Here is a 23,189-nt window from a genome sequence, read left to right as displayed (position 1 = left end):
CACCTCCTTTCCCTCTGCCATATCTAAATATAATCAGCTGCTGTGCTAGTTATTTTAAGGCTCAGAGATAGAGCTAGAGCTCAGCTGCTCACTGCCTTGCCTCTGAATCACATCACATAGGCTGAATACAAGCATGTAACTCTTCAAACCGGGTCATTTTTAGGTATGTGTCAGTATGTGAGAACTCTAACACAAAAATGTCAGCGGGTGACTCACGTTTAGGCAACCACTAGAAGATCTGAATTGACTTCTTTGACTTCGCATCTTAATTCTGTCTATATATTGTTTTAAGCACCAAAGTGAGCTCCTCAGTTCTTTTCCTTACTAAGTATTAATTCAAACTATGGACCTGCACCCAAGTTCATCCAAAATATGACACAGAGAAAGAGAATAAATACACTTGTAAGAGAGACCTATATTGCCTTGTAATGCTCTAGTGCAAGTATTTGTCATAGATTCCAGTAAGGAAGATGTTGATATTCCATAAAGTATTGATTAGAACACCTTTTACAAGCAATGACACAAGGAAGAAAAAGGGATAGTATAGATAATCTTACATCTCTTCAGATGCTGGAAAACCCAAGTTGTGCAGCATCAGACAGACCTCTAGTCAGAGCATGGCATGCTGTGCATATCCTGCCTGTAGTGAGGTTCACTAGCACTATGATCTCTAGAGCTCTTTTAGGTTTTTCTTAGAAGTAAACAAGTCTATCCATCATTTCTACTGTCAAGTGAAAGAAAGTTCACACAAAAACATGCTGCTTCACTTCAAGGTAAAGACAAGGACATGCCAGTGGTACCATCACCAGGTGCCAAGTGAGAGCTGCCTACAGGCTCCTCCGTTACGATTAGCTGGATAAGTTTATCCTGCAGCCAAGTGATACATGCAGAACAGCACAGACGTGCACCTACTCAGGTCAACTGTTATGTGGATCGCTTACTACTCAATGTACAAGAGTCTCCCTGTAAGCATCATTACATGCCCTCTCCCACCTAACACCAGATGGTAGCAATAAAAAGTATCGGGAAAGCAGGTAATGAAGGGGCGGGGGGGGGGGGGGGGGAAAGGAGGAGAAAGAGTACACTGGCAATTTTTAAATTTTTTTTTTTAAGAAAAAGGGAGATTAGAAGTTTATTTATTTCAGTTAAATCTGGACAATACAAAAATCACTGGTAAATTGTTAGGTGTATCTAAAATTCCTGGTTCTGAAAAGGGGTAAAATACACTAGTGCATTTTTTGGCAGAGTCACCAGTCAGTGTTCACTCCATCTGACAGCACAGAACAGGTTCCCCAACTCTTAGCAGCCTGGTGTTACTAGCCAACACTGAAAGCTGAAGTCAGGATTTTACAGAAGATGATTTGGGAAAGGAAAGGGAGAGAATCAGCAAATGGTACTTCATACTCCACTGCCTCATGCAATTCCCCTCCAAGAGTCACAGTTTTGAGCCTATACAAATATGCATTCTGAATATACCATGTAAATGCATACCTTTCTAAAAAGGGAAACATTTAGCAGTGATCAAAATTCTTGTTCACTTGATAAAATGAATGAGATGCACTAAAATTAGTAATGTAAAATTAGTGTATGATTGATGATTGAACATGCATTTGATAGTCTTTATTTTTAGGTTTATACATGCTCTACCTTCCAGATGTGTTCTGTAGTATAGCAAGAGCATCTGGGTAGCCATCCATATTGTAATCTCCAATATGAAGTGTAATTGGAAATGAAATTTCCATTGAAGATTTGTCATTTTGAGATGGTACAAAGCCCCAGAGTGTGTCTTTATTTCGGAAGTCTTGCAAGACTGGAATCCACTGTAAAATAAAACAAAAAAGGAACAGCTAGGTAAGAAAATTCATTTTATTTATTAAAACAACCTAATAATTTTTAAAACAGCTGACATCTCTTCACTGCATCAGGATCCTTAATCATTTACAAATTTCCAAAAAGGAAATAAGGATTATTTTTTAAGTCTGTCACCAAATGAAAGAACTAATTTGAAATATTTTCTATCCACTAAATTATTCCAGAACAGGAAAAAAAAAACCAACCCAAAACCCAAGGTTGTAAGAATAAAGGACCTATGTTTTGGAATGTGTCCAGTGTATGGAGCTATTCAGGAACAACTTCACCAAAATTCATGCTTGCCTCGAATCTGTATTAATCCTTAAGTGTACATAAGCCCAAACCATCAGGACCTTGAGATCCTGAGTCCCTGTGTTTTTCCTGGAATTGCAAGCAATAGGCAGCATTCAAGCTGGAGGAGGGATGCACCCTCATTAGATTCGTGGCGAACACCAAATTGGGGGATACAACCAATGGGCTTCAGGACAGGATGGCCATTCAGAGGGGACCTAGAAAGGCAAGAATGGGCAAACAGGGATCCCACAATAATCAAGAAGTCTTGCAGAGGGGTGTCAGCCCTTGCAATGGTACAGGGTAAAAAAGATGTGTGGGTCTTGGTGGACATTAAGCTCAAGCTGAGTGTGGCAGCTATGACAGCAAACTGCACTGTAACTGCTGCTGCCTAAGATCCTGCCGATTGAGGCAGTAGGATTATTTCTCTTTATTCAGCACTTGTTAGTCTGCATCTGGATTCTGTGTCCAGTTTTGTGCCCCATGGTTCAAGAAATATTTGAGAATATTGTGTTTTGAGAAGGGTCACCAAGATGGGCAGGCATTGAGTATTTACTCAAAGGACAGGCTGAGGGCACAGGGCTTGTTCAGGCTGGAGAATACAAGACTCAGGGGCAATCTAATAGTGGTCTTCCAATACCTGCAAGGAGACAACAGAAGATGGAGCCAGGCCCTCTGCTGTGATACACAGCAGAAGAACAATAGACAGTGGTCACAGACTGACACAAGGGAGGTTCCAACTAGAGATAAACAAGCAAACAAAAATTCACTATGACGATGAAAATTAAACTGGGAAAGAGGCCCAGAGAATTTGCAGAATCTTTGTCCTTGAGGGTCTTCAAAGTCTGACTGGACAAAGCTCTAAACATGGTCTGAATTCAGCTTAAAGCAGGAGGTTAGATCTCCTAAGGTTCATTTCAGCTTGAATGAGTCTATTACTTATGGATATTTAGAAGTTCAAGAGCTTCAATTCCCCTCCTATCTCCCCAGCAGCAACAGATACTGAACAGTTTGATAAGAAATTAAGATTACAGTATTAAATTGAAAGTACAAAAGAAATGCAAAATATAATTTCTCCAGGACAAGAAATAGGATGTATCTGCTCTTAGCTTCCAAAGTGCTACAGAGGTGCTAAACAGGAATTTATCTTAATTGAAATCAAAGTAATTTCCACAAGTGATATGAAGCTGAAGTACCAGGGTTAACATTTCAATGCTACAGAAAAATTTAGTGCCATTTTTAAAGCCAGAAGTAATTTCATATGTCAACTAACTGACATTGCCTTCAGAAGGACAGAAGGGTTACATCTTAAAGGATCACTGTCACTAACATCAAAAGCACTTAACAGCATCTTAAATGTCTCATATCCAGGCCTTAATTTTGCTATTTCAGGAACCAGAATGAAATCCCTGACAACATCATTTCCTGCTGGGGAAAGACTCCCTCACTAACACAATCCAGTAATCAACAACATTCCGGCCACATGGCAATTGCATGTGACACGTGATGAGCTGGTCCCTTGAGATTACATGTGACCACGTGCATACTAAGAGAGACCCCCAAAATATTAAAGAAGTGCACTAAGGTCAACTTTGTTTGGATATCACAGATGGCTTAGAAACTTGGAATGGTTCTGCCAGACGCTGCATATACTTAGTGCAAGTTGGCCTGTGGGAGATATCTGAACTGCAACATGATCTACAGCATTCCTGATGAAAACTCAAAGTTGAAATAAGCTATACTTTGACCCTCACCCTGCCCAGCAGATGCATGCCTATTTAGTTCCTGTTAGCTGCTGAAGGTTTGGAAAAAGCTAAAAATTAGAAAATAAGAAAAAGACACTCATCTTGAGGGAAATTTTTCAAAGGGTTACATTTCTTAGCACTTATTTATCATGCAGAAGACAGATAAAACAATATTACTGCAAAACACTGTAATTTTGAAAACCACTGATTGAAATCAGAACCATGAAATATAATACAGTTTTTACTTTACACGGTATCATTCACACAGTCATTGCCATGAAATCAAATTATATCTATCATATACCTTCTAAATGTTCCCATGTATGGTAACACTATTTTAAAGAAACAAAATTAAGATTTTTAGCCAGGAATCTGAATTTGTATTCTGTTTTTACTCTACTCAGAGTGATTCATAGAAAGCAATTTTACAATCATAAGGTCTACAATGAAATGCAAAGATATAAACCAGATATATAATTTGGTTTAGTTTTTTATAAATATAATATACATATTATATATATATAACATCATATTATATATGAAATATAATAATTTTACGTATTTATAAAATAAAACAATAGGTGAGCAAAGCAGAAACATCACCTATTGCTACCAAGCATCATCACTGTGCACACTAGCGAGTAAGATTTATCCATCCCACTGAAGCAGTTGTGGGACTTTTTATAACAGTAGTTACAGTACATTTCAAAAACATCAGTCTCGTTCAATGTGTAAGCAGAGCATATTCTAGCACCACAGGTAGCTTTGACAGTTTAAATTCAGAGTAACTCACACTTTTGGTGAAACTTACTCTGTATATTTTTATTATAAACAGCAGTATTGTGTAATGCAATGCAAGATTAATTGTGCATATACCTCAGGGGACATATTTCAGTACAGAAGGCAAAAAATGAAAATATGTTTGTAAATAGTATGCCTCCTACTTCTTTTCTATTTGAAAATCCAGACAATTACTTTAAGCTTCATGTTTGCTGTTGCTATTTTAATAGGGGAAAAAGACTAAAACTATTTTTTTTCCTTTTACTCTAAGATAGAAATAAGTGGGTATAGTAGGGTCACATAAAGCTATTTTTTGCAGTTTTCTGATCATATGATTTCTGTTACCTAGTTCAGGTGAAAAAATAGATTAAAAAACTGAATGAGTATCTAAATAAAAATTTAACTTAAAAAAATTCAGACAAATCAAAGATTTACTTCCCTTTCTGTTAAATTCCATTCCATAGCACCACCAATATAATTACTTAAAACATTTATATAGATACTTTTACTCCTTCAATTAATGATTTTGTAGACAAAAATAAGAAAAATAGCTTAAGTGCTTAAAAAATTGTTTTCAGAGTCTTAAAAAAATTGTTTTTCCACAAGTTGAAGTGAGAATACTTTATTGCCCTGTGAAAACAGTGTATTTTTCATTTTGAAAAAGATCTTGAGTACTTATGAAAAATTTAGAACTAGTTGTACTCACCCTACTTAACTCAAAAAGTGCTCGGTTCTCTCAGGGTACACATTCTTCTATACATTAGGAAAGGCACTTAGCAGGTCTTTACGCCTAAACTGTGAGGTTAACATAGCTCAATTTTTAAACTATGGCTGGAAACCTGTGAAGCCCAAAAACCTTACCCAGCCAGCTGCCTGCTTCCAAGCCACCTAACACAGGCAGGGAGCCAGCTGTGAACCAGAAAGCATTTGGGAATTGGTAGCCCATTCTTGGCCAATACCTTTTCTGGAAATTCCAGGGTTTCTACTCCTTTCTATAAGAAACACTACCCTATCCTATAAAAAGATGAATATAAAGAGTGGCCTGAAAGAACTGGCCACAGCAACAGAAGTCCTTTTCCCTGAGGGCTCCCCCTCTAGCGTTATGCATTATAGTTCAGCTGCACATAAAAAATAAATCCCATGATTTCAGGATGTATTAGGTTTTCATTGTGTACGAAGGTCACCCAAATTCTGAATATAGTTGAGTAGCCACTACTGCACAAAAATAAACTAAGTAAATTACCTATACATTACACCATTAACTTAACAATGTTCAAAGCCCAGAAGATGACAACCCCCAACATTGATTTAACAACACAGAAAAAAGTAACCAAAGAAATTAAAATTCCTATTTTCAGTGCTGGAATGTGGCTCACAGCCCCAAAGCTGCTTTGAGAAAGATGAGCAACTCAGAAATGACAAGAGGATCTTGTAGAATCTAAGATTTGTAAAAACTGCAGCAGCTGCAATCTGCCCCCTCACCCCTTTAAACCGTTATAGAGGAACAAGGAAAAACTTCTAACAGTGACCCAACCGCAGCCGATAATCAATGCTGTCAGATATCTCTCTTGCCCAAAGAGTGATTCCACAAAAACCTGTAGTTTGCTGTAGGATGCACTGCTGTGTTCTACTTCAGAGCTGCTAGATTTGCAAGAGGAGTAAAGCTGTAACCTTTCTGTTGTACTGAGAAAGGTTGTAAGAATCATCAAGCCCACAAAGAAACTTGAAAGATTAGTCATCTCTAAGATCATCATAATATCTAGAGTTTCTACAATTAACAGTACTAGGGACTTCAAAATTTCAGGGAGAACTCAGTCTGATTTTCAGAATCGAAATGAGAGCTCTAAATCAGCTAGCAGACTAGGCTGTAGCTACTGCAGGCAAATTTAAAGTCGGAGGTGTCCTAACACCTGCCACAATCTGAAACAGGATTCTACTTCAGATCTGACAGCAATTCTTACGTTGCTATGGAAACATTCACATTCTTTTAAAATTTTAGTAGGTCTGATATCTCCTTAAGTCACTCTTATGTATTTGTTGGCCTTTACTTTTGCTCCATCATCCAAATGGAGGAAGTTTATCTGAGATATTTCTAATACTTATGAAGATTAAATCATAAATTAAAACCTATGGTGAAAGATCATCCTTGAAATAATTCTCCTAGATCTGCTTTGCTTTCCAGTAGCCATCCAGCTGTGCCAATGACGTAATGAGAAATACACTGTAGATGGACAGACATCAAATGAGATCTTACCAGAACAAATCCAAAGCCTGACATGCCATTGCATGCCTCTCCGCAGCGTAATTTTTAGAACCACGAATTCTACAGGTGCTTATTTCTGACTGCTATACATTTCATCCCCAATGCATCATACACTGTCATGGAACTGTGTTAACTGCTTTTCATTTGGTTTCATCAAACATCACAACAAACAAGCAGGAAGGACAGATTGAGGTCTAGTTGCTGTAGGCAAAATATTTTTTGTAAGACAGTCATCTAATTTGTGATGTTTCAGATCCGAGATCAGCAAATTTCTTTAAAAAAAAATATAAAAAATTCTGGAAACCAGAATTCTTAGCTACACTCTTAACACTAAAAAAAAACCCCAACAAACCCCACATAAAACTCTACAGCAAAAACTGAGCAGAGATAATGGATATATAGCATCTTCTACTTTTTCAATAATAGACTTGCAATCTCTCAGGCTCCCACAGACTCCCTATAATTACCTACCTGTTCCACAAGGGATACCATCCCCTTGTTGAGACATATTCTGCATCACAAGGGCTCATTATATGAAGGGAAAATAGCTTTAAAGTGTCTAGGTAACTCTTAATACTTCTCAATACTTTTTTCTAGCAGGATGAGAATCTGTTTGCTTCTTCACTTTTTAAAAAAAAAATCACAATATTTGTCTGATAATTTTTAACTCAAATGTCATCTCGGAAATTATTTTAAAATTGAAACTACACAGTGAGATTGCTAAATTAAATATAAAAATTAAATATGATAAGTATCAGAAGTGGTATGTTAAAAATCTGATGTATTTGTAATTAAATAGTTGATCTCTATAAAAAAATGAAATTATGAAGGAACAGAAAAACTGTCTATGTACAATGTAACTTCAGAGCAGGTTACAATAAAAGACACTACTTCAGAAAAATTCAGATATTATGCAAACTGATCCACTACTGCATCACTTCCTTCTAGAAACATACCATGAACAAAAGATAATATAACCTTTCTTTTAGCACACTGCCCAGTCATCCGCTACTCTCAAGTAGCAGTGTTTTGAAATCAAGAAAGTGACTCATTAGAAACATCTACAATTTTCTTTAGCAGAATTATCCATTATATAGAATTCTAGATATGCAACCTCTCCCACCAAGCCCATATATTTTTAGACAGGTAATAGATAAGTAAATAAATAGAAGTCTCTTAAATGCAATAATTACAGGTGAGGAAGTTGCATTTGTCTTTCCTGAAAAATCATTTTCCTATTTCATAGTATTTCATAAAGCACAGTATTTTCCTTTGTGCTTGCAATTCCAAACTGACAATACCTGATCCAATCCTAGCTTAGTTAAGTAGATGGCACTTTTTTGACATTTTTCATCTTCACAGACTGGTAATAAGTGTTCACTTTGTCCATCCCCATCTGTCAAAGAGAGAAAAAGACAGTCAGCTTTGTATTTGCAAAATTAGAAACCCTGTTTGCAAGGACAATCAGCTATGATTAATTTAGTATTTTTTTTAAATGTGAGAAATTCTCAAGATAAACCAGATCTTTTCAAAATCCTTAACCTAATCATCTAATTTGGGTCTTTCATTTGAAGGTTGTCTTTGTTGATGTATACGCATCTTGACCAATAATATAAAGTTTTATTTCTGATGATCATGTGATATATTTAGAAGAATAAGTGCTTATTAATTTACTCAATCCCCATGCTTACTTGAGAAGAAAATTACCTTTAATATAAATCTACAATCACAAGTCTGCCATACAAACTTATTTAATTTTCTGAACTAGTTTTAAACTCATGTGCTGTCATGAGTTCACATGTACGTTAATCTAAAACATAAGATAAAGAACAACACTGGAAAGTTGACTAACACAATGGCTAGTAAATTCCATGCTTACAGAATTAGGCAAATCTGAGTAATTTACAGGTTTTCAAAAGTGTTCTTGAAGTGCCTTTAATCCATGTATTTCCAAAACCTTTAGTAGAATAATGACCTTTTAATGTTTACACAAGCAATATCTATTTGCATCTAGAATTCTGACACACAGAGCATATAATAGAAAGAAATCAATTTACTGCTCATTATCTACTCTAGAAACCCCTATGTTCACATTTTGACTCTGCAGCCCTGACTAGCATAATCAGAAATACAATGCCCTCCTACCAAAAGATCAGCCACCACAAGTTACCTTGCATGGGCTGGGAGGGAAGAACAGAGGAGTAGTTGAATGTTAGCAGCCAAAACGCAGCAGCTACAATTGCTGCACTAATGCCTACCACTGCCAGTCCTGATTATAACCAAAGTTGACTTGCTAGAGAGATGGTATGTCCCAGACCAGGAAAATTCCAGGGATTTTGCTTTTCCAGGCTATGAAATCAAAGCTCACACAATAATAAAAAATTCATCTTTTCAAATGGTCACTTAGCCAACACAGTTCTGAGGAGCTTGGTATTAATATTTTAAGGAGATTTTGTGAAGTTGCTTGGCAAAATCTCCTTAGTTAATATTCAAAAACTAGATCATTTGCCAAAATCACCGAATCTCTATCTAATTTCATTTCATTCAATATACTATGGACCACAGTTAACCGTACTATAAGAAACACTTTCTCAGCCTGCCAAATTATGCTTCTATTAAGCTGAACCTCCTTTTAGTGTGTGTGTATATATATATATGTATATATATACATACACACACACATATATATATATATCTATCTCTGTATATCTATGTCTGTGCATAGTTAAGTTTTCTAGGTCCCTCTCTTATTGCATAAGGAAGTCAGAAGATGGAAAGTAGGGTTAGGAGGAGGAGGAGGAGTGATGAAAATATCAGACTTCCCCAAATATCTCCAAGTGATAAAGCCAGTCACCTTTAGTGGCTTTCTACATCCCATCTGCCTCATGGATTATTTTACCTCAGCACTAAACCCCTCCCAAATGATCACGGCAGCTCTGTTATCAAGAATAAATAATTCAGGATGCTGAGTAGCCCAGGTGGTAGAAATCCAGTAAGTTTGCAGCCATAGGGATGGAAAAAGAAATTACCATTGATCAGAGATTAACACAGCAACTATTTAATTTGACCCATTTGAAATCAGCACCAACTTTTAAAGCTGTTTGTTTTCTTTCTGCATCATTCAAGAACAACAATTAAAACATGTTACTCACTTCAATTTTTGCTTACATGAACTAGAATAAAATACTGTTTAGACTGCAGGCTTTTTCTAAACTTAACATGGGAGAAATTGTTTAATTTGCAAATTTAAAACTATGGAAATATTGAAGGCTTTGCTAGAACAGAATTAAGTTGCAGAGCTGTAGGTGTTTTGTGAAATATAAAATTCAAATTAAGCCCTAACCTTCTAATCACATTTCTACAGAAGTTTCAGTCTAAAGTAATTTTAGATGATTTTCAATAATGCATGAGGACAAAGAACCTTCAAACACTAACTACTTTTCTTGGTCTTTGTTAGAAAGGGACAAGGACAAGGATTTTTTTCATTATAAATTATGCTATGGAGCAGAGGAGAATATAGAATGTTTGATTCTACTTAAATTGCAAACATTCATCTTGTTATGCTGATAACTCAGTTTGATAGCCTAGGTAATTAATGATCAGCAATACTGCAGTATATTGACAAGAACAACCTATGTAGCTTTGAAGAACAATGAAACTATAGGGCAGTAAGAAGGATGGAACTTTCACATAATTAGATATGAAGCCATCACCTTACAGATGCCAGTGTTCTAGATAAATTACAAGTTTAAGAGTAAGAATTGATTAAAATAATTCAGTACAATCAAAGAATGAAGAGAAGGTAAATGTGCATCAAACAATATACCTTTGCCCCTGCAACTGAAAATAGTATGATACATATTCCATATTAGAAGGACACAGTTTCCCCAATTCCTTTGACCAGAACCTATAGGTCCATTAATGAAATTTTTATTATAGGCTCATGTTTTCAGTTGCAATTTCTCTTCAATTCTGTGTAACATATTTGAAAATCAAATAGTTAAACTATTTGTAAGATAAAATAAAAATCTGTTGGAAATTTATAGCAGCATTTTAAGAAAAAAAATATTTTTAAAGTACATTTTTTCAAGAAAAATCCTGAAGACAAGGAGTCTGAGGGGCCATTCTTAATCCTACCTAAATCTCAAATTATTGCGGTATCCACCCTCCAAAAGTTTTTCAGACAGTGATATCCATCTTATGAATACTGGACTAGATGAGATATAAACATATTAGTCCTATAAATTAGTATGATTACATTTGTCTTAAGCACAGATGTCTGAAACTAAATTTTAAGTTTGTGTGCTTTTGTAAATTTTCAACTCCTTAAATCAGTATTTTTAAACTAATATTTTAATAAAATCCGTTTTATATGGCTCTATAAAACTATAGCTTTACAATATGACACTTATTTTGAAGTGACATAGGCTGTGGGGTTCAACTAAAGGTGACCACCTGGTGAGGTGATTCAGGATGCTGAGCTGCCTAAAAGCATTTCCATTTCCTTCCCTCCTCCTCAGAAGTGCACGGCTCCCATCAGCTGATTTAGCTCTAGAATAGCTCACTGTGGAATCAGGTAAGAAATAGCACCAACACACTGCAGAAAGTAGAAATACAGGAGCAGGGAAGGAAAGGATAAGGAAAGGACCACATAAATATTGATTTGTAAAAATCAGAGACTGTCAAAAATAGTAAGACATTTTACAAATAAACTGCAGCAGTTACAGTTTTTGACAAAAATGAAAAGGAAATGGGATACTATGACCCTGAGGTCCTAGTATCTCACCAAATTGTACATCTACATGTAGATGATGCGCTCTCTGCTAATTTGTAATGGTGACACTAGAGACAGAATGTACCCTCCAATATCCAAATTGAATTTTTTTTAAAGACTGCTAGTGAATTATGAAGTTCTTTCACACTAAGAAAAAATGTTACATACATAGTGAACTTCTTCCCAAAGCAAGATGTATCAGAGATATGCTTTTAAAGCAGACATGCATAATTTACATAGCATGAGTAAACACAGGCAAAAAATATTCAATCCAAATCTTAAAATTCCTTTAAAACATAGAAAAAGGTGTCAGAAAAGTGGTATTTTGCAATTAAGTTCAAGGGTTATTAGATTCATTACATACACTTGTACAATGTACTTTCCAACATGGGCTTTGAAAGAAAAATAGAACCTGGGGAAATGACAAGTACTGTGATCACTCAATTCAAAACTGGTTTGTAGTACAGCAAGATAAAGTTGTAGTTATGAAGAGCAAACCAGCTTTTGGTGGGTGAATGCTCCAAATCTTTTTACTTTAAACAGCTATGTAGTTCTGCTGCAGTACATTCTTACTTCTGCTCCTTTAAAAAAAAATAAAAGTGAATCAACTATTTTTTTTTTTTTTTTTTTTTTTTGAGATGACAGACTAAGTATTTTAACTTACTACAGTTAAATGAAAATAAATTGTTTTCTGGGAAATAGAAGTAAGCTAACTATGCAGGCTAAGACAGTGAGAACAGTCTAGCGTTTATAACTCTGAACATGATGCTACATAATAGGAAGACACTTCATATACCACAAAGTCCTCATGCCTTGAGAACCTACTGTTCTCTCTTAAGAATACACATTCTAAACTAGCTGTGGTCCCTGTATTATTACAGATGTTCTGTTGGTGCAGTTTTCCCAGTTCCCTTCAAAAAGGTGAGGAAAAAAAATGGCCTCAACATAGCACAATAAAAGCCAAGGAGTTTTTATCTGCTGTTGATTTAAAGTCCAAATAAGTATAAGGCATCTCTTGCTTAATACAACACATCCTAATGAAGCTTTATATGCTTTTAATTTCACCATACATGTAGCTTGCTCACGTCTTTCCCTCGTGGCTTTGTACAGTTCTCATTCTTAGTCATGAGCCTTTCATTTAAAGTTCTAAAGAACAGTAAGAAACTAAGGAGGAAAAAAGCCCTGTTACAGCAGTGCTCAAAACAATACCCTTCTGCAGGCAAGGCGACTAGCACCAGTACAACTGACTTTGATATTCAAACAAAATAAAGGTTTGTTTGACAGCTGATCATCTTAAATTTATCTTCTGAAGTAATAAAATGATTAGTATTCTTTTGTCACACTCTGCCTTTAGGTGTTCAACGAGATGGTCATGACAGAGACAATTATCATAAATTACTAAGATAATTATGCATTATTAAAAGATTCAGTGTCAGGTGCTTTTAGAAAATGTGAAACACAACTTCAAAAAACAGATGCGAAGAGCTTTTACAGATGATTCAAAGTTCCATGGACATTAAAGAAACCCTTATAACGCTCTCCTTCGCACTAAATCAATTCTGACTAAGTCTGTCCATGTCCTTCCAAAGAATCCATATTCACACCTCCACTGCAAGAAAAGCATTTGAACACAGCATGCCAGCAAACTGCACAAAGAGACTTCCAGTCTGCATCTGATCAAACAGCGCGGTCTTCTATCGTAAATGGAAAGACTATATCAAAGGTAGTAACTGGAATCCAGGCAGGAAAGAAATGAGATTGAACACAAAGCGAGAACCCTCCTGCGCACTAAACAAGAAGTAGCACTGGAATTCCTGTTGCAGTTTATGCTGAAAACTACTAGCTCCAACTATCTCGTATTGTTAAAACAGAAACTACAAAGCCTGACTGACTGTACAGCTTGGAACTATCTAATGTCACACATTTAGAAAGCTCATATGGCATTAAACCTTCACATGCTAACAAATGAAGGGGATAACAATAATTAAAGAAAGCCACTTGTGTGACTACATTTTCAGTTGAGAGTTCTTGTTATATTAACATGAACATTGTCAAAGAAAAATTCAATTCTGAGGAGATTAAGTTGTTCAACAAAGAATGAACAAGCAAGTAGCATGTGCACCACTCCTAATTTTATTACTGGAAAGAAAGCAAAGTAATTCTGAAGGTACACGCAACTTGGGAAAAAAGAAAAGTTGCTTCATATTAATTTTTGTCAAGGAGATGTTAGCATTTGTCAGTAACGTGTGAAAGAACTTGGCGAAATATGGGACAGATTCCACGCATGCCCTTTCCCGGGCCCTGAAATGGACACTGCTTTGGAAATACATTTCAAACTAAGTGGACAAAAATATCTCACTGTATCCAAGTCATAATAAAGACTTGGAGAGAAAGAAATGACAGAATTAGTGTTTATATTTTGGAGGGAGTCAAGAACACATATACAGTTACTTGAAGTACTAAGTAACACATACCATCTAAGGCTGTAACTCCAGCCAGCCTCAGCCCATCACACAGCACTCACAGGTGCCAGGACATGCCAAAATGCTCTAAAATATTTTGCTCTTGCAAAATTAGACAATTTAATCCCAGCAACATTTTTATTATATTATTTACACTGTGCAAATTCAGGGAAAACAAGAACTGTATTAGAAAAAAATACCTCTTTGTTGATAATACGATTGGTAGAATTGTACCCAGCTACAATTTAGTAGCAAGGGGAGGGGATGGGAAACAGATGAGAAATGTGGGGTTTCTGTGGATGTCACAGCAGGACAGATACCTTAAAGATCAGGAAATGCAGCATTTTTAAACAGCAAAAGGAACACTATGAAATGATGGTATATACTAAATGACGATGTGTTAGGGAAGAACAGGAAGGAAAAATGCACAGAAAAATAATCTCCCAAAGGGGTCAAAGATGAATTTGAAAGAATCTGAGGCCATTGTATCCAGAAGTTTCCTAAGTGGGCTTTGCACAATTGCTTCAACTTAATGTCTGTCCTGTTCTCAGATGACTGCAGAAATGAACGAGGAAGTTACTAAGGCAGTCAGATGGGGTGCAGTCTGCAGAGTGATATGATCTATGAGCAAACATGAATGTACACTTTTTTTGTTTGGTTTTGTTTTTAAAGGAACTGCAAAGGAATAACACTTACAGGTATGGCCTTAAACCTCAATACAGGATCTTTTTCTAAAAAGAACTGCCAAAAGTGACAGAAATATAAAAAATGAGACTAATATTAAAATGAAAAGGTATGCCTGAAGATCCATCCTGGTTAACAATTAACAAGTAAGACAGATTTAGCTTCTAAATACACTTTCATGGACTCAAAATACAAGTGGCAATTAACTTGGTATGTCTCTATGCCCTGCTGTTTCAGATGAACCGAAGTGCATCTGTTACTAAAACAACTTCTTCCTTGTCTAAAGTCACTCAGAATTCTTTATTACCATCAGCTTTTATATCTTTTTCACCCAAACTCATCACAGTAAGAACAGTTTTCCTCGCATGCAGAGCATTTCAAGCACAGACGTATTGTCTGCCTGCGACTTAAGGTTCTTACAGACTCCTTTTATTGACTACAGGAGCACTAGTATATTTTCACAATGCAGTGCTCAAAAGACAATTGATATAAAGGCGTTATTTACTGAAATGCACCATTAAAATCTTCCTTTGATACACAGCCAGTACATCTGTAGATGCAACGTTCTGAAGAGAAGGAAAAAACTAAAGAAATTCAGATGCTAAATCAAAGTTGATAGACAAAACTAAAAACTACAAAATTGTAATGCAACTGCAGGCAGAAAAAAGTGCATTTAAGATATCATCAGCGGCAGGATAATCAAAGTCTACTTTACACAAAAATCTTTCACCAAAATGCATTTTGCACAGTGCAATGAATGGCTTTAAAAAACTCCAAAGGTTAGTCACTCTGTCATCCTGTGAAAACATAATTAACTGGTAATAATGAGCTATTGTTTCCTATGAGAAAAATGATAATTTCTACCATATGTCATACAAGTAGTTAACATAAATGAAACAGTTCAATTACTTGGTAGGGAGAAAGACAGATTAGTTGGATAACTATTTTAAATATGAGAAAAATATGAGTTCAGGTCCCTAAAAGACTTTGGATAGAACTTGAACAATCCCAATCAATGCTTTGTCAAGAAGTAAGCAAGTTTGTATAGTAGAAGTAAACACAAATTTCATAAATTAGGGAAGACCACACAGATAAAGACCCAGCAGCAGCTATGAAAACAAATGCTAAGGAAGAGATAAAGAACTGAAGTGGAGTTGGCTAAATGCTACCTTGGGAAAGTAAGAGTTGTATTGTATTTACTGATGAGGACACTATCAACAGTACGATCTCGTTTGATTTAGAAAAGCTATTTTTTATTCTCTTTACATACAGGCTGCAACAAATTTCTTTGCCTAAACAAAGCAAAATCAATGACTGATTAATCAAACTTTTACATTCTTAGATCAGATATCACAAAGGACAATTTATCAGTCTCCACTATCCAACTGAACCAATCATAGCTGAATAGCAGTTATAACATTAATTTCCTATAAAAATTAATCAATAGACTGTATAAACAGCGCAATGTTCTATGCTAATTGCTTCTGGGTCACTACTTGAAGGTTAATGAAATATATCTTTAAAAGTAACAAGAAAATAGCAGGTTTGTGTGTCCAAAATATGGTTCACATTCATCTTGTTACTAAAAAAAAATAAAAATAAAATAAATTCGTCATTTTCAGAGCATCCCACTGAAATCCTTATTAAGTAATACAAATCTTTTCACTATTAAGTGACAATTATTAAAACTCTTTATAATTGCAATTATTTATCATTACTTTAGCCAACATCTGTGATTTCCTCTAAAGACAGTACAAGCAGATCTTATAAAAAGCCTCTGCTAGCATACAGATAACAACAACTGAGGATTAATCATTTTTGCTATAGCAACCACTGCACTGCAATTACCATAGTGACATGAGAAGAATAGAAAAAGTAATAATGAAGAGCTCTTACTTGTTTGGAGCAATGTGTCAGCCAAATAAGTGCAGAATTCTCTAGTGCTCAGCTTTGCTCACCTTAATCAACTGAAGTGCCATTTGTAATAAATATGTCACAAAGCATTTCTGATTTATTTTTAAAAAGGCAATACAAATTTGTCAATTGTTCACTGTCCTTTGGTCAGGTTAATGTACAAATCATTGCTATCACATAAGAGAGAGGAGTGCTACTTATTTTTGAGGTTCAAATTTAGACATTATGTCTAAGGTCTACTATATTACCATAAATATATTGATATATACACCTGCTTTTACATATTTGTCTATTAAAATATGCACACACATATACACACATATACATACAGAAATATAGTAGACCTTACAAATACATACATACAGATGTATACAAACATACATTTGCATATCTTTTTCATGAAAAAAATATATCTTTATTATTTGAGTACTGCAGGAACACTTGGTGCTAAGATTACACTAACATCTGTGACAGTTTCTCATGAGTCACCTAACTGTTGTTTTTTCCAGCTCCACTTATCTAAATAAATTTCTACTTGATAGCTATTGTTCAACTTGCTTAGTTTAAGAAAGGAAGCCTTACCCAATATCAGTTGTCTTTGGGGATTCTCAGTCAGGATCTTAGTCAAAGCTCCCCCCTTTTTTTTCAAATAACATGTAAATGCTTATGGCTGGAAAGGGTACCTCAAATAAAACTTTTGGGAGCAGGAAATAATGTTAGACAAAGTCATCTTTTGAAACAAAACATGTTTTGTGAAGATGTAGGTGTGATCAGTAAATCAGAATCTTGGACTGCAGAAGTGCAGCAGCGTACAAATAGAAAGGTGGGTGTAAATTACAAGGTGGCAGCACTAGTGACATACTCCCCAGCTCATGTCTGGACTTGACATTATTCCGTTATTCCAATATGCACAAGATTTAGTAAATGAGAAGTGGCAGAAACTGAAAGCACAGAGAAATATAGAATCCTTTGAGACCTCTAGTGAATGGCAAGGCTGGCACATCAGCTATGAGGTACAGAAAATGTCAAGAAAGGGGAAGAAAACAGAGGCAGACAACAGAAATAACGTAGCAGGCTTGTGACTGTATATTGAACCCGTTTGTAGTCACAGCAGCTGTACCCCTGTGCCAACAGTGAAGACACTTGCAGCGTGCACAGAGCAAAGTGACAGCCCCATGGTATGTTCTGCTTAGTGTATCACATGTAGTTTGGCAAAAGCTACTTAGCTAGAAGGTAGTGCAATCTTCTAATGCACCTCATTTTAAATTTTCATTGTGCTATTTTCATTTGTTGTGCAATTAAATTTCTTTCAGGCCCCACTACAGATAGCCAAATTACTATTTCAAACTGCACGTTATCATACCTTAATTTCCTTTGACTTACGACAATCATTATTTCATCATTTTTGAAACAGGGAAAACTGAAAAAAGGAGATGTTTAAGTCTGACAAATCATTTCCAGTAAGGCATTTTCTATGTATATGCATTTCTACGTGTATGTAGCTGTTCAAGGAGAGGAGGAAAAACCCTCTCATATTGCAATATCTGTGCTGGATGTTCTCTCTCAGAGATGAAATGGCTGAGATCTTTCAGAATAACCAGTTCCAAAAAGTCAGCTTCTGAAAAGCGAGCATCTCCTCCCATAGATGACACTGATGATTCCTTGCCTCTCTATGCTGTCCCTCTACATTTATTTGCATACATTCCTTAAGTCCCTGCAAGCATTTTCTCCCACTATAGTCATTCTTACTAGAAAGATTGCTCCACTGCTGCCTCACACTAGTGCACTGCCTATGGATTTGGTGATAATTAGCAGAGCAGGGTATCAAACAACTGGTGATGGAACTCTGAAGCAGCAGCCCCCGTGGCTGCGCTAGCCATACCGCTCGTTGTCTTCCATAACCTTGGCTGTACCAAAGCCACACAGCGAACCCCACTGCTGTATCACTGCACATCCACTCTGTGCACAGTTCCGAAATCTTAAACTTAGCATTTGACCAGTTCCACTTTACTTTGCAAAGATATCCCAGGGTTTATTAAAATTCTGTTAATAATGATAAACTTATAGAATTATGATCTATCATTTGGGCTCATTAGCTACCTAATGATAGAGATTAAATTACCCTACATAAAGATTGCTTAAAAAAAAAACTAAAAAAAAACCACAACTGATTTCTACTTAGTACCTATCAAGACACATTATTCAGAACATCAGACTGGAAAATGGTTACAAAAAACCCAATTTTTTTTTTTTTTAACTGCAGAAACTGTAGTATTTTTTTTTTCTTTCAGATATTATATAAACATTTGTGTATATATTTTACAAAAACTTTTACAAAGATATTAGAAGATGTGTTAAACATTTCACAGAAGAACCTAGAGCACTGTTCAGCTTCTACTTTATATCATTTACTCTAGATCTGTAAATCCATCCATTGTTGCTAGATAAGGATCCAAGGATAATTAACTATCCAGAAGAGATGACTTCTACAGATTTTAAATAAAAATGATGCAACAAGGCTACCATTTGACAACATTTAAGACAGGCTCAGTCTCAGAATTAACAAGTGTGTTGTATAAATACAGTAAATTATTTCAATAAGCTATTTACATTCAGTAGTGTCAGCAGAATCAGACCTGTAGCAAGGGAACTTGGTTTGCAAATTCTTATTTTAACGTACAGAAAAAAGGTATTTTTTTGGACTACAAACCCAACATTTCCTGTTCATAACAGGACATACGCATTGATAAGACACAACTGACTGAAAAAGTACATTCTAATAGAAAAATATAGGCTTTTGCTAACCCTTCCAAAACCAGATTTACATATACATTAAGTTTTGATTCTGTCCAAAAGCCTTACAGGATTTTCAATTACAACCGTTAAGATTTTAACATGTTTCATCAATTTTTATACAAATGATTTTAATTAAGTTACATTTTGGTGTTATTAGTTAATGCAAGTGAAGAATTTATGAACATTTACTCAAATAGTATCTGCTGAACAAGATTAGGGAAAAGAACAAAATCATGACAAACAAAATACCTGTCTGATAAAGACAACAGTACATGTCCTTAAGTGTGGCACTCATAAGTAGATGTGTCATGCAGAATGTACTGGGAAAGCCAAAGTTTAATTTAATTTATTAATAATTATTCCCAGATATTTCAAGATTTACAGTCAAATACACGTAATAACATAAAGGAAAAAAGTAAAAAAACCCAAAACAAAACCACCAAAAAACCTTTTACAGCTAAATATCTTTATTTATTCTTTGATTTAGAGTAGCTAACCAAAATATGAAAGAGAATGAAACACTCAGGATAGTTTAGAAGAATAAAACTCACCAAAATCTGCAAACACGGACTGTCCAACAATTCGCGCACCACTAGGCATCGCCTTACTGTTTCCAGGTTTAGAGAAGTTCCCATCCTATCAAACAGGACAAAGATGATGGAAAAACTGAATTGTGGACTAAGCAATAAAATTTGACTCTTAAACCAAAGAAAATACACATCAATCAAAAAGCGCTTAAGCAGATAATAGAGACATCTCAGCTATGGAAAAAAGCGCACTCTTTGAAAATTAGGACTGAGTTTTTGCGTTTCGAATCTTATGGAAATCCAGTAATAGTAATATTCAGATACCATTGTCCATATATTTTGCTGTGTTATGAGAAAGAGATTGGGTTATTTCAGCAACATAATCTAAATCATAATTAAGTGATTATGAATACTAATGTGCATTTATGCATATTGACATGTAATTTTATAGATATTGGGAAATGACTTGATTTTACATTAGGTCTTGTTTAAGTCTTGTTTTAATTGTTGATTATTAAAACCTAGGCCTGCAGAAAACAATATTCCAGTGTTTCATCAAGAAGACAAAAGAGGAGTGCTGGATCCTTGTTTATCATAGAACTGGATCACAACTGGAATAAAAGCATTTAAAATGTTAAATTTTTGTAACCAATTAAGATGACCTAAGGCCCACTTTTCTAGCTGATGCAATCAGCTCATAGAAAGTGCTACGCACACAAGTATATGTAAAGCCATTGAGAGAAATAATACTATTTTATGGATTATGTATATTTATCCATATTGCTTACTCATATTCAGTTTGTAGACTTCAATGCTGTTGAAGATGCAACTCCAGAGTCAGACTTAAAGGTCTGACTAAGTATCTTTACCTTGACATATAATTTATAAAGACTCAGATGAGGGGGAAAAAAAAATTTGATGCAAATAATCTCCAAGCAGAAAAGAAAGCTAGGCCCTGTGCTCAGTTGTCCAGAAAAGCATATACTATACAGGCAAATATTTTAAAAGCATTTTATGGTGCATCAGTGAAACGAATTACTTTGCCTCAGTTTGTAGAGCAATTTAACAGCTTTTAACGGATCCATTAGGGTATTTTAAGATTGATATATATGTACATATATTTTATATGTATGACATATTTCACTGGGTTGATTGATTCCAAAGAATAGAATTCTTTCTTTCTACAGATAAGGAAATCTAAGCATACAAAATATATAACATAGGATAATATTTAGAATATGCGAGTTTGAAAAATCCAAAATTTGTAAGAAAATAAAACCAAAAAAACTCCATCACCTACAGGAGACAGGTCAAATGCTTTGTGTAGTCACTAACACTCAATCCCTCAAGACTATAATATGATGGATAAATTTTCAGGTAAATAAAGCCTCAAAAACTCATTCCTTAGCTAAAAAGAAACACATTAAACACTTTATTTTAAAACACACATGCTAAGATTCTTAACTACAGTCCTGATACATTTAGTTTCAAATGAACTAATGTAATAAATTGTTATTAACAATGAGGTTCTTCATTGACCTTGGCCAGGTAAAGCAATACAAAAGCAGAATCTCAATAAACAAATAAATAAAAATAATCCATTGACCTATTTCTCCCCAACCTTGAATTGCATTTGTGATATTTGGTTAACAGGACTCTGAATTTTCTCAAATTGTAACTTGCATACATATCGTAACGGTTAGAAGTGAGTTTTTTAACATCTGTCCCACAAAATCTTACCCAAGACCTGATGTCATAGTTCTAAGAAAGCTTACTTAAAAAAATCAAGTCTTTGATACAGAAAGAATAAAGCTGATCAGCCTTTTCTTCGTAAATCAGCATACTAAGCATCAGTAACCTCCTAGAACAGCTGATGACACACCAGGTGTCCTGCTAAGGTGTATGAAGGCAGTCTGATTGATTTACTCAGTAGTCATGTTAAAACAAAATCTGCAGAGAAACTTATGCTGAGTAAAAGATCTCCTTCAGCAATGTACTGCGGTCTGAATGCAGTAGTGCAGTCAGTACTTCTTAACATCAGTTCCACTCATTCCTGAAACAAGGGATACCAGATGACTTGGAAAAAACCAAACCAAAACAAACCAACAAACAAAACTCAAACCAAAAACCACCAAAACTTCTCTGTGTTTTAACAGAATAATTATTTGGGGTTTCTTCTTACCTTATTAACCCATGTCTCAAACTGAATGAGTTGTGAATCTGGTGATGTAGTAAGGAACAAATCTGCAAGGAAAAACAAACAGAATAAAGTATTTAACATTAGACTACACACACAAATATTTGATCACTGAATAAAGATTTATAACTTATTTGAAAATTTATTACCTATATTTTATAAGTTATAAATATATTATATTCCACTGATGTTTAGATGTATATATATTAAACAAGAAAGATTAAAAACCAAAAACTCCAAAATCTATTTTCATCCCTTATAGTCTTCTGTATAAATGTACCTTCTGCACTCAACTTCTGCATTTGTGTAGTTTATACATAAATGAAGTTAGCCTCACATGAGCTAGTAAGTACTGGATGTTATATATGCACGCTGACGAACATTTCTGAATGGTGAAGACAGAGACAGACTTCAAAGCTAGGAAAAAAGTATACAGAGTTGTATTTTTAGTAAGTCAAAATCAAAAAATAAAACCTATCAAGCATCCTTTTATTTTAGATACACTGAATTAAGCAACAGATATACTGTTGACAGGAGGAGAAAAGGAGATGGAGAAATATTCCAGGCTTCCTTTACACTAAAATTCTCTTAAACTCCAAAACATTTGTCTGACAATGCCTACTTAAGGAGGAGCTTATTCATTGCCACTTGGGAAAGCACCCAAATTAGGAAAATGTGAAGAAAAAGCTGAATAAAGGAGGTAAAAAAAAAAAAAGGGGGGGCGCTAATAAAGAAATAAATAAATAATGAAGCCCAGTGTTAACAAGTCCATATTTTAAGAAAACTACTCTTTTAGATTTAAGCACTTGTTTTCTTTTTCATTGTCCTCCTTCCCCCCTGCAATTTAAAATATTGCTATTTGAGTTAGAACACAATGGTTACTTTGTAGGCAGAAAGAAAAAAGA

General features: G+C 35.1%; 1 protein-coding gene across 1 annotated transcript in view; it reads right to left on the bottom strand.

Annotated features, from left to right (window-relative positions):
* The window catches only part of ITFG1 (integrin alpha FG-GAP repeat containing 1), a 75,923-nt gene that overhangs the window by 32,031 nt on the left and 20,703 nt on the right, over positions 1–23,189 (bottom strand). Inside the window, exons 6-9 of the mRNA XM_010172566.2 lie at positions 22,270–22,331; positions 20,112–20,196; positions 8,232–8,326; positions 1,648–1,820 (exon numbers count right to left, since the gene is read on the bottom strand). Of these exons, the coding sequence (XP_010170868.2) occupies positions 1,648–1,820; positions 8,232–8,326; positions 20,112–20,196; positions 22,270–22,331 (415 nt within the window). The remainder of the gene's footprint in view (positions 1–1,647; positions 1,821–8,231; positions 8,327–20,111; positions 20,197–22,269; positions 22,332–23,189) is intronic.

The sequence above is a fragment of the Antrostomus carolinensis genome, unplaced genomic scaffold (assembly GCF_000700745.2).
Source record: "Antrostomus carolinensis isolate BGI_N321 unplaced genomic scaffold, ASM70074v2 scaffold8207, whole genome shotgun sequence".
Lineage (NCBI taxonomy): Eukaryota > Metazoa > Chordata > Aves > Caprimulgiformes > Caprimulgidae > Antrostomus > Antrostomus carolinensis.
This window is presented reverse-complemented; position numbering and strand designations above follow the sequence as displayed.